General features: G+C 48.2%; 5 protein-coding genes across 5 annotated transcripts; 1 reads left to right on the forward strand and 4 right to left on the reverse strand.

Moving 5' to 3' along the window:
* Positions 1-1,521: 1,521 nt before the first annotated feature.
* N7520_008562 (putative ABC efflux transporter) lies at positions 1,522-5,492 on the forward strand (the record flags this gene model as incomplete). Its single annotated transcript, XM_057142496.1, has 2 exons — positions 1,522-4,756; positions 4,810-5,492. The coding sequence occupies 2 exons, from the start codon at positions 1,522-1,524 to the stop codon at positions 5,490-5,492; spliced, it is 3,918 nt and encodes a 1,305-aa protein (XP_056991784.1).
* A 1,518-nt stretch (positions 5,493-7,010) lies between these two features.
* N7520_008563 (putative extracellular thaumatin domain protein) lies at positions 7,011-7,553 on the reverse strand (the record flags this gene model as incomplete). The annotated part of the gene is made up of 1 exon (XM_057142497.1): positions 7,011-7,553. The coding sequence occupies one exon, from the start codon at positions 7,551-7,553 to the stop codon at positions 7,011-7,013; it is 543 nt and encodes a 180-aa protein (XP_056991785.1).
* A 1,845-nt stretch (positions 7,554-9,398) lies between these two features.
* Positions 9,399-10,286, reverse strand: N7520_008564 (uncharacterized protein; the record flags this gene model as incomplete). The annotated part of the gene is made up of 1 exon (XM_057142498.1): positions 9,399-10,286. One exon carries the CDS (start codon positions 10,284-10,286, stop codon positions 9,399-9,401), a length of 888 nt encoding a protein of 295 aa, XP_056991786.1.
* Positions 10,287-10,379: 93 nt separating this feature from the next.
* Positions 10,380-10,568, reverse strand: N7520_008565 (uncharacterized protein; the record flags this gene model as incomplete). Its single annotated transcript, XM_057142499.1, has 1 exon — positions 10,380-10,568. The coding sequence occupies one exon, from the start codon at positions 10,566-10,568 to the stop codon at positions 10,380-10,382; it is 189 nt and encodes a 62-aa protein (XP_056991787.1).
* Positions 10,569-11,306: 738 nt separating this feature from the next.
* Positions 11,307-14,357, reverse strand: N7520_008566 (Sec23/Sec24 family protein; the record flags this gene model as incomplete). The annotated part of the gene is made up of 6 exons (XM_057142500.1): positions 11,307-11,941; positions 11,999-12,190; positions 12,244-12,681; positions 12,738-13,078; positions 13,137-13,234; positions 13,284-14,357. The coding sequence occupies 6 exons, from the start codon at positions 14,355-14,357 to the stop codon at positions 11,307-11,309; spliced, it is 2,778 nt and encodes a 925-aa protein (XP_056991788.1).
* Between the last annotated feature and the right edge of the window lie 1,916 nt (positions 14,358-16,273).

The following is a 16,273-nucleotide window of genomic DNA, read 5'->3' on the forward strand; positions in this document are numbered from 1 at the left end:
ACGCCTACTCTTGAGAGCTATTTCTGAAGCTGTGAAGAAAAAGGGGAGAACGCGCATTTTTGTCTTCATGCAGCTTTTATGGTGACTAACATAGCCTGGTAGCAACTGAGAGCAATCTATTCTCTTAGAAATCAAATACCCAGGGGAGGAAGGGTAGGATGTCCGTTCTAGGAATCCGGCTATTGAGCTATTGAATGGTAAATTGGCGGCAGCTGGATGCTGCTGTCGGTCAGGGAAAGGGAGTGATACATCGCGGTAACCGGGAAACGGACGAAATGGATTAAAGAATCTGGATTTCGAGAGGTCGGGAAGGGAGAGAAAGAAAGACAGAGAGATCTAGCTAAGACTTGCCTATGTGCACGCGCTGGAGCAAACGGAGGGGGTCGCCTGATCTCACACTCCAATATAGATCAATTTGGATGGGTCAATCCTGTACTGTTCTCAAGATGGAAGATGTATGTCCTAATTTGTATCTAATTTGTACAGACTTCCGTCGAATAGAGAACTCGTTTATACGATGTTATATAGTATGTCAAGAACAAGAATGTTGTTAGTTTTTGTTATAATATCTACTCCTCTGTTAAATATTGGTTTCGCCGCGGACTTATTGGATTTCCGTTCGAAACCCAACCCCGACTTTTCTTTCCTCCTTCCCTCCTTCCACTTTTCTGTTTCTGTTCTTTTTCTTTTCTTTTCTTTTTTCTTCTTTCAATTCCGCTACCTGAATTTGGAGAGCCCTTTGACTATTTAACTAATCCGATAGTGAAGAAGGTAGAACACTGGATAAGATACAGAGTGGGAGACTGAGTGGGAGACTGAGTAGGCGGCTGAGCAGGAGGCTGAGTAGGAGGCTGGATAGGAGAATAAGTAAGAGGAGTTATAGAATAAGTAATAGTTGTTCTACCTGGCGCCGCACATTTCGCGCGGCGGAAAGCCTCTAGTATGGACATGATAACCGTACCATGTACCTGTGGACATAATTTTCGTATGAGAGTTGAACCATCCGAACCTTTTGACGGGCCACAACTCAGAAAACTCTGCAAAGTGGACTTGGAAGTCGGGGCTCTACTGAATATAAAAACAAATGTTCATGTGATATAGCAAATTTGATTATCTAAGAAGGGTGCGGTGTACGTGACAAATAGATATGATGATCCGTGCCTTCCTAATCGGGCCATCGTCGTCCCTCGCTTAAAGTAAGGCAGCACGTGTGATGACTAATCGATGGAGATGACCAATCAAAACAGCACTAGAACGGATCCAGTGTATAGTCCGGTTCAATCGGGGCTAACGACTGAAAGAGTCCGAGCCATGTCATAAACGCAGATGCAAGTGATCGAACAGTCTCCTTTTATTATCCCTGGGGCATCGCTATTTAGTGTTCTTGTGTCACATCATTTTGCCGTTCAAGCTCGCATGCCATCACATCGATTCATTCGCCGCGAATCATCTGGTACTCGTTTCATTGGCTGAATGCTACAGGAACTCGCTTTAATACTGTATCTGGCTGAGACATAGTACATGATGGAGAAGGATGTGATTGTCGATGTTGACGTCCATAAAAAAGATCCGGGCCCCAATGAAACCCTTCAAGATGCGGTTTATAATTTGGGTCTCCGCGCAGTGAACCCTGTAGATGTCAGCGTCAACATCCTCTCACTTGACCTTGACACAGCACCCCCACTATGGGAAACATCACCTTCGCAACTGTGGTGTCGCGTGCGCGGTCAGAAACCCGAAGGCGCGTCGAAAAGGGTGTTAGATGGAGTCAGTGCAGAGATGACAAGCGGGAGCTTGACAGCTATCATTGGCAGCAGTGGTTCGGGAAAAACCTCTCTACTCAACCTCATGGCCAGTCGAATGTCCCTTTCCAAGGCCAAGGTGTCGGGATCGACCACATTCAATGGCAACGCCAATATCGACAGCATTCGCAGCGCCTATGTCATGCAGGAGGATGTCCTTATTCCGACTTTGACAGTTCGCGAAACCTTGCGCTACTCAGCTGATCTCCGCTTACCGCCACCAACAACTCAAGAAGAACGACATGCCATCGTGGAGCAGGTTATTCTGGAACTGGGGCTCAAGGAGTGTGCCGATACAAGAATCGGAACAACTGCACACAAGGGCTGCAGTGGTGGAGAGAAGCGACGTACCAGCATTGGTGTGCAATTGCTGGCTAACCCATCCGTCCTATTCTGCGATGAGCCGACCACTGGCTTGGATGCGACCAGTGCGTTTCAGATCATCCGCACACTAAAGCGACTCGCGCGGGACGGGCGAACCATCCTTGTCTCCATACACGCACCCCGATCTGAGATATGGAGTCTTGTCGACAATGTCATTCTTTTGGCTCGGGGATCTGCTCTATACAGTGGTTCTGTGAGCGAGTCACTGGTGCACTTCGCAAAATGTGGCCATATCATTCCACCTTTCGTGAATCCCGCAGAATTTTTAGTCGACCTGGCTGCGATTGATAACCGAACTGAAGCCTCGGAAGCTGCGTCATATGTCCGTGTTGATTCCCTTCGAGACACGTGGCGGGAACTACGAGGAAGATGCGTGCCCGAGGATAAGAAGCAGGGACCGGTGCCAGTTCTTGATGGCGTGGATACTGGAGCCACGAGGAAGGTATCATTCCGACGACAACTGCGCGTCCTTTCTTCCCGCACCTTCGTCACCACCCTCCGAGACCCTATGGGTGTTGCCGGTAGTCTACTTGAAGCTGTTGCTATGGGTATTATCAACGGTTGGATATTCTGGCAGCTTGATGAGAGTCTAGCCGGAATTCGCTCACGGGAAGGTAGTCTGTATACGGCTAGCAGCCTGAATGGTTATCTCATATTGCTCTATGAGACTTATCGGTTGACAATTGATATACGACTGTTTGACCGTGAGCGAAATGAAGGCGTGGTCAGTGTGCCAGCTTTCTTGTTCAGCCGACGGATTGCCCGATTTCCGCTTGAAGATCTACCTGTCCCACTTCTGTTTTCCATCATCTTTTACTTCATGGTTGGCTATCGTCCTGATGTGGGTCAGTTCTTTATTTTCTTCCTCATCACCCTTCTCACGCATTACATCGCCGTCACATTTGCAGCGGTGGCAGTCGGTCTGGTAAGAAATTTGCCTGGCGCTACCCTGGTTGCCAACTTATCTTACACCGTGCAATCGTTTGCCTGTGGGTACTTTGTCCAGTCGAACCAGATACCAGTGTATGTGAGATGGCTCAAGTGGTGTGCATACACCTTTTACATATTCGGAGCGCAGTGTGCAAACGAATTCATCGGCTTCGATGGTTCTGAGCTGGGTCGGTTCTATGACTGCCCTTATTCAAAGGACCCGCTTGATCCAGCGTGCGAGGAGTATACCGGGCGATACATCATGGACAGTCTGGGAATGCCATCGAACTGGATATGGCGGCCAATAGTGGTGCTCGTTGCATTTGTGATGGCCCACTATCTGGTGGCTGGCTTATTGCTGCAGTATAATCGTTTCGCGATTGATATTGCTCAAGCTCGCAAGACGGAGGTAGATCCCTCAGCCAGGAAATCAAAACTAGCCATTCGCCCAGCCGAGGAAGCCCGTAGACTGACCATTTCACTGGATCGGTATGCCTTGGAAATTCGAAAACGCGGACGTCCCTGGCAAGAAGCCCAAGTCCTGCACGTCTTGAAGCCTATCACTGCGGAGTTTCATCCAGGAGAGTTGAATATCATCATGGGACCATCAGGGAGTGGCAAGACATCTTTACTAAATTCAATTGCTTCCCGATTGCAGGGTTCTATGGGAACCCAATACCGTGTTCATGGCCAAATGCTATACAACGGGGCCATACCATCAGAGACTGTGATCCGATCTGTGACCTCCTTCGTCACGCAAGACGACGATGCATTGATGCCATCCTTGACCGTTCGAGAAAGCTTGAGGTTTTCAGCAGGGCTGCGATTGCCAAGTTGGATGTCACGAGAGGAAAAGAACCGGCGAGCCGAGGAAATTTTGTTCAAGATGGGGCTTAAAGAATGTGCCGACAATCTAATTGGCGGCGAGCTGATCAAAGGTATCAGTGGAGGAGAGAAGCGGCGTGTGACGATTGCTATCCAAATCCTCACGGACCCCAAGGTGCTGCTTCTGGACGAACCAACGTCAGGTCTCGATGCCTTCACGGCCATGTCCATTATTGAGGTCTTGCATGGCCTCGCAGCCGAAGGTCGCACATTGATCATGACTATCCACCAATCACGTTCCGATCTGGTCAGTCATTTCGCCCAGGTCTTGCTTCTCGCGAGAGGCGGATATCCGGTGTACGCTGGACCGGGGCAACAGATGCTTTCACACTTTGCAGGACTCGGCTACGACTGCCCGCAGACGACCAACCCGGCGGACTTTGTCTTGGATCTCATCACGGTTGATCTTCAACAAGCGGACCGGGAGGCTATAACTCGCGAGCGCGTTCAGAATCTGATTTCTTGTTGGTCTGAAGCGGCTCTGGTGCCTGGCTGTACATCTCAGATTGCAACTCCAGCCGAGCTTGGTAGTTTCCGTCGCAAGATGCTTCCATTTCGAATTACGTTCCCATTAGTGCTGCGGCGATCATTCATCAATTTCCGACGCCAACCTGCGCTGGTAATGGCCCGTTCGATGCAGATTCTGGGAATTGCCATTGTCATGGCCTTGTTTTTTGCACCACTCAAGAATGACTACGCCGCTGTACAGTCACGCATGGGATTTGTTCAGGAGGTTTCGGCGTTATACTTTGTTGGTAAGTAGAAAATGCGGGTACTTACTACTGGCGCCTCTTGCTGACACCAATAGGGATGCTCCAAAACATCGCCGTCTACCCGAATGAGCGCGATGTCTTTTATCGCGAGGAAGCCGACAACTGCTACTCCGCGGAGACATTTATCCTTTCCTACACGACGATCGAAGTCCCTTTTGAGATCGTCTCCTCCCTCGTCTTCGGCGCCCTCGCGGCCTATGCCGATAACATGAGCCGTAACGTGAAGATGTTTCTCATCGCCGCCTTTAATTGCTTCTGCATGACCAGCTGCGGCGAATCCCTGGGAATCATGTTCTGCACCCTATTCTCGCATGTCGGCTTCGCTGTTAACGTGATCTCCACCCTCTTATCCATCTCGTGCACCCTCGGCGGCGTCATGAGCCTGAATGTCAACAAGGTGCTACAAGGATTCAACTATCTCTCACCGGTCAAATATTGCATCGCCAACCTGGCACCGTATTCCCTCCAAGGACAGCATTTCGACTGCTCGGCTGCCGAGAGACTTGCAAACGGTAGCTGCCCCATTACTACCGGAGAGCAGGTCCTAAACCTCTACAACCTGGACAAGAATGGTCCGATGAATATTATGGCGCTGGGTGTCTGCACCATCATCTACCGATTTATCGCATATGCACTATTGAAAGCAATCCGTTCCAACAGCATGATGGAGCGGTGGCGCGAGTGGCGCCTCTCTCTCGAGCATTCCCAGAGCAGATAATTTTTTTCTGATTACAGATACCCACTACTTTTTCATGAACGGCCAGGTAAATGATTCCAATGTTTGAATTCATCCTGCATGTATAATATCCAATTACATTCCTTCCGCTTTTGGCGAATATGCAGCTCGGAAGCCATCGGATGCTTCAGAATCCACAGCGTAATGACCACGACAGGTTCACATTGAAAATCTGACAAGCATCAGTGAATGAGTTCGGTCAGGGCAATTGCAGACAATGGTATAACAGATTCAAGAAAATAACGTAGCAAAAGCGAGGTTGTTGCCTCAGGCACCCAGGTCGAGATCAGGTCAATCTGCCAGCTCCCACCGCTATTCCCACATTTGCCACAAATCACTCACGGGTTTTCACCGAGACTGAGCAAGGAAAGTCCAAGATGGCATGTCTCAGAATCGACAAGATCAGCGACCAATAATTCGAGATTCCTCATTACTGAGTTTACGCCTAAAAACTGCACAAACTGCATCCAGTCAACCAGGTTGTCGGGACAGTTTGAGACGGCAAAATCCTTTTCAATTCTCAAATCCTGAGTTTTAATCCTCTTGGGTTGAACCGTTCAACTGAATCAACGGTATCCTGCAATTGAAGTGTGATTGGATGAACCGATTAGGCTTGGCAGGCTCAACCATAGTTCGCATGCCAGGAACAGTGTTGAAAGTGGCCAACACTGCCTTCCCAATGGATAATTCGGCATATTGAGTTTAGTACCTTTTCTTTGATTTTGCCTTTGCCTTGGTCATTCTTCTGGGTCAAACTCTGGCAAATCTCAGTAGACGAATCAGTCTTAATGGCGAATCCGGAGTTCCACCGAGATGCCATGGGTATGTCATCGGGCAACAGGAACAGTAGACCCTTCATTCGCCCCTCCAGTGGGGCTCGTTATACTTACTAGAATCAGGGTCTAAGGGTCTCGGCTCTAGATCTGACTGGCGGAGGATCGACAAGCGGGTCTAATAGAATCGTGAGAACATTCGAAGTGGAGGATTGTGGATCTGTGGCTGTTCTTTGCCTTCAAAAGAAAGGCGAATTGCCGCAGGGTTCCTATCTTTTTGTTCTAGATCTAATAGATTTTGCATTCCCAATTGAGCCTTTTCAGACTCTACGCAGGGCCGTTTTCAGGGTCTGGGAAGTTCTGCTGTTTGTACTCGTACTTTTGTATACCGTTTCAAACGTCAAACTTTTCTTGTTATTCAACCTCATCTACAGTCTATCACATAACTTCCCCGTGAAACCCCGGAGTTCCCGTGATCTCGAGGGTATTTAACAAAAACATCAAGAAATCAAATCTTGTGACATTCTACCCTAGCGGAATCAACCGTATTGGGAAAGTCATGTCGACTCAACCGAACAGGTAGAAAAGAAAGTCCAAAAACAAGTCCAATCAAATAAATCATCAATAACGTAAAGACATAAGATCAAAGAAAGTCAGACCCTTGAAAGAGTGCTCGGGTCAACCGGCAAGGCAAGAGAAATTGACAGTCAAATCATAACGAAGGCATTTACTGGCCAATGTTCAAAGCCAGGCCGGTATCAAGAGGGCATCCGTGAGTTGCGTGATCATCCGTAGGCTGGAGGTAGGCAGCAGAACAGGCACTATCGCCAGCCTGGCAAACGGCAGAAGGGCAAGAACCCGAGTTTCCACTGTCCGAGGGCAGGACGGAGAAACCGTACTGGGTGAACTCGGAGTTGGCCTCCATGTTGATGCAGGAGAGATCCCAGTAGATGGTATCAGTGCTCTGGGTGTACTCGAATTGAAGCACATCGGACTGATTGGGGCTCGTGGAGAGCTTGATGGAAATACCACCGCCATCGGGGTTGGTGCGCCAGGCCTCGCTGTAGGTACCACCATTGGCTGTGAGGGTCTGCATGGGACCGACGTCGTTGGAGACGGACCAAGCGTAGATATCCTGGCTCAAGTTGTTGGTGATCAGGACGGATCCGCTGGCAGGCGCAGTTTCGTTACGCTTGACCATGCTGGAAGGAAGGGCAGTAGCCAGAGTAGCGAAGGCAGCAGCTAGGCCGAAAGTCTTGGTGAACATCATATTGATGAGTTTGGTAAAAAGACTGACAAGATGGTTGGATATAGATCAAAGATTGGGTCTGATCGACAGACTAAAGGAAAGTGACGAGAATGAATCTCAAAAAGAAAGTGGGTTTGGAAAGAGAATGACTGTCTTCAAAGAGTGAGAGACTGGTTGGGATGAGGGATTTACATGGGAGTAAGAGGACGTTTATATACCTTTCGAATCATTCATACTGACCCCGGATGCTTTCCAGACCATGGAACCATCGGTAAAAAGCCATGCAGCAAGAACCATGGATCAGAGTGGATCCTAAAAAAAAAAGGCGAATTAAGAGGTAAATGTACTTGTTACGGTGTATTTATTATGCGGCTTTATATCTGTAAGAGTTAATCAATGTTAATTGAGATCGACTCGTCTCTACAGTATGCGGTGTGATCTTGAACAGATCCAGTACTCAAGTTCAAATGTTCACGATTGGACGTGTTCATATGAGTTCCTTAGTATCATTAACTCCAAGTGCGTGTGGTTTGCCTCCCGTACCGGAGTTTCAGCCGTGGCAATAGGCCCCAACGTCATCCCCGCCCACCTCCGTCCTTCTCACGATCAAAAATGAAGCGAAAAGTTTGACGGAAGATCGCTGTTCCCCTGGACCATGAAGTAACCATCCTTCGACCAATAATCTGCCCTAAAAATCGATTTCTATTTTTTTCTTTTTTTCTTTTTCTTCTTTACTTCTTCACCGGTTCAACGTGTCCCACCTGTCAGACTCGCCTGAAATGTCACCTTCTGTTCCTGATCCTTCTCTTGTCAGATCCACAGCCACCTCTGACGTCGCTAAATGTCTTGGGGTACCTGTCGATCGAGTCTGGATTTCTTGGTAGTAGAGCGCCAACGCCCTGTGGCAAGTATGCTCATAGTGGGATTTGCCTGAAACCCTGATACTTGATGACACACGTTGTAAACTGCCAAGTACCCAAACAGATTTTCCTTGTTACACGACTTTCCAAGATATAATCTACTTGTATCTTCATATTAGCCCTTAGTCTTGGGCTAGCCCCGCGTCCATACTTTGTCAAAGTGGGCCGAGTAAAGAGGGGCCAGGGCGTCGATCCTTTTTAAGAGAATGATTGATTGTTCTAGACTGATCTGTTCTATCTGAACTAACTTACTTAGCGATTAGTTAACTTGGTTAGCAATTCGTGAATTTGAAGCCTGAAATATCAGGCACGCGTATGTCTCCAGCCTAGCTAATTAGGCAACACAACCTAATGTCAGAGCACATGATGCAGCTATGCAATTATGCAATGCATTTCTTCACTTTCAATTCCCTTGTGAAGTAGAGAGGCGACATGTGCATGACTCAAGGTTGATCGCAAAAATTATTCATTTTCTGTACAATGTTTCTACTGAGACCATCATCTTTCAGGATCACCAAGCGATTGGCCGTTGGGTAGAGCAGCACAGAAGATAGCAGGCCGCGGTAGGCATTTCAAATTCAACCATGTGGTTCTATGGACAGTACTCCACATCCCCAGTGCTTCCATGCCATTCAAAATGCACCACGTCGACAATCTTCTGCAATGTTATAGGGTTGAGAAGAGTTCGCATGCTATCCGCCAGCCAGGCCATATGAGTCTGGGATGAAGTTCGATATAGATGATATCGCATGTCCATTCAGCTCTTCGAATCGTCACACGCGGGCCATTATCACCCAACGTGCCGTAGTCGGCTAACGACTCGGGGAGAATTTGATAAAAATAATCAGATGCAGAGACATATTTACAGGTCGTGGAATCCTCTCGTTCCTGGACGCCATGGAGCAGCTCGTATGCTTTGTGCTAGATCCCATGAGCATCCAGTTACTTATCCCATGACCACGAGAGCACTGACGCGGCTAGATCGGATGGCGTTGGCTGATAAGCGCAGACAGGACGATATCAAGCCATCCATATGCTCGCAAAAGTTGCCTCGGATGCCCCTGAGAATGACATTCTCCCTCACCTTCCGCATTGTGTCACTTCGGAAGTCAATCAGATCGTTAATGAAACAGCATGCCTCGACGAGGAGTTCATATTGGTCCCTGGTGATTTCCTCCCCAGTGCCAAGAGACGCTACCATGACACCAATATAGATGGCAAGGTCAATATGACGAGGTGCGAGTAAGCTTGTCATGCGACTCCCGTATACGCCACTGGGTAAGAGTGGGCGAGAGTGACCACGATAGTACCCAAGAGTGCGAAATTGAATAATGATAGCCACGGTATTGTTAAACTGCCAATCAGTAACAACGCCGGCGAGGTGACACAGCTTCAGGAATGCCGTAGCCGCCCCGCCCACTTGCTGTAGCCGTTTCAGAGAGCTCGGGTCTGCTGCCTCACAATAATCGGCAATCAGAATATCATTCGCTGCTTCAGCTACCGCCCTAGCCCGTCCCTCGTCACAGAGACCTCCACCACACGCGATGGCGAAGAAGTATTTTACATCCGCGAAGATCTTTATTTGCTCACTTGTTGGATAAAGCTGATGATAAACAGACAACTCTGTGTCGCATACTGAGCTTGGCCGACGATCAGGCGCTTGTATCTTAGCGATTGATGACAGGTCTCCAAGACAAGTATCAGGTCGAGGATATTCATCTGCGCTAGCAAGGACAAGTTCAGAGATTGCATTCCGCAGATCTTCGGCAGAAAACAGACAGCGTGGATTCCATTCATCTTCTCTTTCTGTCACAATTTCGGCAATTTTGACCATAGCTTTGATTTTTTCACAGTCGCCTTGTTGTATTATTGATTCAACAGTAAATCCCGGAGGGGCAAGGTAAACTCCTGAACAAGAGCACTCCACCTAAGGTTTGTAGCTCTGGCTCAAAATATTGGTCTCATCACATGAAGGAGGAACACTACCCCCAAGAAGAATTTCTTGAGCATTCACCATGTGCCGGAATGAGGTAACAACCTGTGCCAATTTTCCGGAATCTAGTAAATTGTTGAGGTTTTGTTCTTGGAAGAGATTGATCATCTCCTCCAGTGACATGATGGGCATTCCATCTTCGCATAAGACATCCGAGGAAGTTGAAAGCAATGTGTTCACTCAAGCCAGGTACAAATGGAGTCGGAGGCTGTTTGTAGGTGGCATTATGTACTTTTGCTCATGCACGAAAAGAAGTCAAAATGCAGGGCAGATTTACCGTGCGTGAGAGTGGGGGGAGGGGCATCGGTAAATAATCACCAATTTACGGTGCATAATGGCCACTGACGCCGTCAAAATTTATCTCTGAAGAATCTGGATAGATATCCAATCAGTCGAGTATAGCGCACGCGACTAGTCAAGATCGGTCTTGATCTAATCGCCGTACTGAGCTGAATCACGGATGTTACTGTAATAGGCAATAATTTGTGGAACTATCCTGACCCACTCTTGTTAGCGTAGAAATTACTCGATGAATAGGCGGCAAGCAGGTTTGGCATCTGTAGAAAGGACATGCAAAAATGCCAATCACTTGGGGATGAAATAATCCGATGTAAATGCTGAAAAACTAGTCTGGTATACTACAGAAAACGGTTTTCTCCGATATCTCAGGGCTCTGCTGATGGTTCCCTGCAACCCATAGGATCTACTGATCAGCTAACGAGTTACCTTCCTCATCTGATGTGGAAATCCTTGTGATTTCGTGAGGAGTGGAGTACATGCAGCCTAAAGGAGGCCGGTGTTAATGGGTGTGGATTTGGCGAGTTAAGAAGCCGACTCGAGGGCGCTGTCCAAGTCTCACCATTACCAATAGGGTGCTCGCATGGCAGACAAACTAGCCAATGCACCCTCACTAGTAGATTCCTCCTTCTTGCGGTGACCGGCAAGCTCTAGATTAATTTGTCGGTGAGCATGCACCAGCCAATCCACGTAGCTTTGGGCTTCATTGTTGCGGTCCTCCAGCAGCAGTCTGGCGAATTCGTACTCGGCTCCATCCATGCCTTGCCGGGCCAACTGGATAGCCATGCTCTTCGACCCACGCACCGTGGAAAAGTAGTGTAGTAGATTGCGGACCTGGGCGTTCAAATGTGTCTCCAATACGGGGAGGGAGGAGATGTTAGAGTTGAGTTCCTGGAGGGAGTGTTGCCCGGGCCCGAAGAGGTCCTCTAAGAGATTAGGCGAGACCTGTGCATGTAGCCACAACAGAACTGTCTGGCCATTGTCGACAAGGTAGGCACCACCCTCCTCGATTTTTGAGAAGCTGGCACGCAGTGTTGGTGGGATTTGAAGTTGACCATGCTCGTTTGGGAACCCATCTAGAGGCTGCAAGTTGTGGATGGCAACGATACGAGGGTAGAGGTAAAGGGAAAGTTCCGTACAACCGAATGACCGTAGCATTCGTTGATCGTGAACCCGGCGGTCTGAGGATTCATTGCCACCTAGAATACTAGTCAGAACGGGTTTGCAATCAATGAGTCAATAATGGACAGCCTCACCTTTGAATGCTCTTGATTTGACCAAGCTAAGCATGTACATCGTGAATTCCTTCAAATTCTCCGGCAAGATCATCTGACCCGGAGGATTAGATCCTGAGAAGATCCTGCGATAGCCGCTCAAGATATCAACTGTCTTCTCCAAAATGTTGGCACGAATATCCTTCAGAGATTTGTCAAGTGTCTTAGATGCAGCTGGAAGAAAATTTAGTGTCAGGCGAGAAGATGCGGGTCATAGGTCAACTTACCCTCCTTGGCGATGATCGCAACGACGGCGTCCTGATCAACATACTTCATAGTCTCAATACCACCGTCGTTGACCGCTGCTACAATGTTAATGCACCGGACCCGTCGTTGCCCGTCTGCAGAGGTGTACAGTAATGCAGCCTGGAAGTGGGCGTCCAGCTTAGGATCTAGTTTACCATCGTAGCTGAAAATCACACCCATGGCTTTGTCGGCATCAATGCTACCGAGTTCGAGGTCGGCACCAAGAGTATTTTGCACAAAGTTTCCGTGGTATGAAGACACCTGAAGACCGTTGGAACAGCGCACCTTCATTAATGCTTGGTAACCAGTCTCTCTTTTGACGGTATGGGCAATCTCTTGCCGCACCTTCAAGCAATCACGAGGTGCATGGAAGTTGGGATAGAAGAAGGTCTCACCTCCCGTAGTGGCCGAGACGTGTCCTATAGGGGTTAGTCTTAACAATTTCAAGTTCGTTTGGATGCGTAGGTCAACATACCGATAGTTGCCACGTCGAGGTACGCGCCACCAAGGGACGCAAGGAAGAAATCAACACCAACACCAGCCTCGGCCAGCTTGCTTGCAGTTTTTTTCCATGCGGGGTTTTCTGTACTGAATAATTTACGTTCTGCATCGGTGCCGTGCACTTTAGGATCCTCTCGCATTTCCAGGTGCCCGGGGCCGGTCGTAGGCAAGCTACCTAACGAGCAGACAATCTTTCCACCCGTCGATTGCAACGCTGAGTATGCTGCATTCAGTGCGGGGAGTAATGCCGGCTCGGGGTTTTTGATATGCGCGAAGAGACCGGGTATCCGGCTCAAAAGCGATGTGATTACGGACCTGGTTGTACGGTTAGCTCTGATCCGACACTCAACATTTGGAATTGGCTTGGGCATACTTAGATTCGTACGGATCCACAAAGAGACCCTCACTCAGTGGCAAGAACGGCTCTTCCAAGTCAGTCATAACCATCATCTGCGCCTGATCGAATGTTGCCTAGATCTCGTTCAGTGAAAATTTATTCGAAGTAAACAGAATCACCTACCGTTAGGTTGTAAAAGTGCACCTCACTGTCAAATGTGACAATGCCAACCGTCGAGCCAGTCGGGAGCTTGGGTGCGGTCTCCTCGCCGTCTTTCGGATCAATGCCATACAGGGCTTCCACAATTCCTTCGCAAACAGCCTTCAAGTAACCGCGCTGAATTGACTCGCGGCTCACGTCAATCAAGAAGAGTGTCTGCAGTCCCACAGGTTCCTTGTTCCAGTATTCCTTCGGCACAAGGAACTCCACGGTGCCTAACATCAATTCAGGGCGTTGCATGCGATCCACACGCGCCCCGGATGGGTCCAAAGGCGCAAAGTATTCGGTCGGAGTATCGTTGGGAAAGGTGCACATATTGCAAATGAACTTGCTGCCGCCAGATCGGAAGGTCATGAAGGGATTGATGTAAGTCCTACATCTCCTACAGCGAGGAGGACCACCCTGCTGATCCCCAAAATTCAGTACTGGAATTTCTGTATCTGGTTTTGCTAGGGGTTGTAGGATAAGGCCAAGGGGTAGGGCGGTCTGGCTTAAGAACTCGGAGGTAGCGGGGATGCTATTTAGCGTAAGGCGAGCGAACTGAGGCGCTGAGTTTCCTTGATCTTGTGAGACGACTGGCACACAAGCGGGTGGAGGTAACCGTCTGTCGAGGGTGGGATAAACGTGATTGCTATAGTAATCCGAATAGATCTGGCGTAGTTTTGGAATAGAAGGAATGTCATCAGAATTGACGCCGCGTTGTGTGCTCACGGAGCTCGCTCCAGCTTGTTGCGAGGGCTGTCCAGGCTGGAGTCCTGCGGCTGGTGACAACGGTCGAGTGTTGAGGAGTTGCGCGCCCTCCGCGCCCATGGCGTGGTTTGAGGCCGATGCTCCAGCTATGTCATGGTGGGCATGGCGATGCTTCTTTCGTGTCCTGGCTCCTGGAACTTGTCCTGGAGCTTCTGCGATCCCAAGATTGCCCATCTGATTCGATAGGTCGTCGGTGCTTTGTCCTGAATACGGCTGTTGTGGTTGGGAGGCATATGCGTCCCACTGACCAGGCGGGACATTGGGGTTATGATAGGAAGGATTGGCCATTGCGAATAATGGAAAGGAGAATCAGCAAACGAGCATGTCGAGAAAAAGGCCAGACCCCGCGATGTGTGATGTTGACGATCTCCCTATTCAATTGAACACGTAACCTTATGTAATCATTCACGTGGTCCGCCCGCTTCCCGAGGTGGACCCAAGCCTAAATTGTGTATTTCTGTTCCTGTATTTTTATTTACTAGTGCTCGTACTAGCACATTATGATTACGGGGATAGCAAGACAATACAACCAACACCTATAGGATATCTGGATGAGTTACCAGTAAACGTCCGAACTACGTATTACCTGTGTTGAATCAGGCAGCGACGTTCTCCCCAGTATCTAACTGTTTTTCTCCTACTTACTAGTAGTCTTCATTCATGCCGGTCACTTTAGCAGTCATAAGTAAATTTGGCAACTTCTCCGCGTGCTTTCCATATTGCCGGTCAAATTTCATACCCTCCGAACCGTTTATAGGATAATTTCTATGGCTTAGAATCGGTGCTGCCTTACAATATCAATCTTTCGAATTTTGGTTTTTTGCTCCGCATTTTCTACAACCATATATATGTTTGATTTAATTTTATAGTGCAGTGTAGCTGAAAGGGCAGGTTGTGGAGTAATTGTGAGTAACTATAGGTATAACAATGGGCTTAGGGGGCGGTGACTTTCATCTTCCAGACTGTGCTACTAGTAACAAACAGGGCCAATAGAGGTTCGTACTAAGTATGCTCAACATTGATTGGTAGCTATGGTGACCAGCCTGAGGATCTCATATTATCAATCAGCCTACCGCCTGGCCGTATTTAAACTGCTATTTTCTTGTTTTGAATTAGCCTCCGCAGTCCTTGTGAAAAATAATGACTACCTTTTCAAATCGTACGAGTCAAATCGAGTATATCGATCCCACGAGCTAAAGTCACATGGGAAGATCCTTGCGGATACTATCAAGGCAAGCCCGCCACTTCTTAGCGATATCTGTCACCCTCACGGTCTGATCGTCGATAAGAACGAGTATTTTCCTCAATATTATTCCCTCCACAGCGGAGAGCTCTGCTCTGAGACTCGTTTGGTTGGACTGCTTCTCACCTATATCGAGAATAAAGTCACTTCGAGGGGTTTGGAGCCTTGGTCCGACTGCACAGGCGAGGATTGGCTTCGTTAGTCTACGCAAATAAAAGACTACATCAGATATTTGCATGAAGGGCGATGCCTGAAACACTGATTTTGGTGGTAGTTATACCCGGGGCTGGTTTGACGAGAATATATAGGAAACTGTGGAAGGATATATATAGGTTATGCAAAGGATTGATAATTGGCTCCACCAACATGCCCGCAGGCCTGTTACTCGTATCAATTGAGCCATGAGGGGGGAGCGGTGAGGGATTACCTACCAGGCTTGATATATGTAGTATAATCAAGGAGCATCCCAATGATAATACCACATCTTGGTATTGATACCATATGTATAGTATACTACTAGTTGTAAACTTGTAGTACGGTATTATTCTAGGATACCGTAATAAAACTCTCTGATACTGTATTCTGATAGTATTAAGTTCATCGAACCAAAGTCTAGTCCAATTTAGTCAATCTAGTCCCCTGCAGAGCTAAAGCGTAAGTCGTAAGTCCCTTCGCTTATCCATTACCTGGTCAATTCGTTCCCGAATCGGCGCCGACGTGCATCACGAATCAATTGAGTCGCGCTTATCGGATTGTCTCTTGCCTATACATGAAACTCCACAATCGGAGTTAGCTTGTCTTCTCACCGTCTGTCTTCTTCCCGCATCGGACCCTAACCCCTCCATCTGGCGTCACCAACGCCAACTAGATATAGCCCGTGAGTGTCCTTTATTGAACCCCCCCTCCCCGTGGTCCTTTTTTTTGGCTTTTTTTTATCCTACACTAAATGATCTACCCCCTC

The sequence above is a fragment of the Penicillium odoratum genome (genome assembly GCF_028828045.1).
Source record: "Penicillium odoratum strain IBT 22623 chromosome Unknown utg000006l_segment0_segment0, whole genome shotgun sequence".
Taxonomy (NCBI): domain Eukaryota; kingdom Fungi; phylum Ascomycota; class Eurotiomycetes; order Eurotiales; family Aspergillaceae; genus Penicillium; species Penicillium odoratum.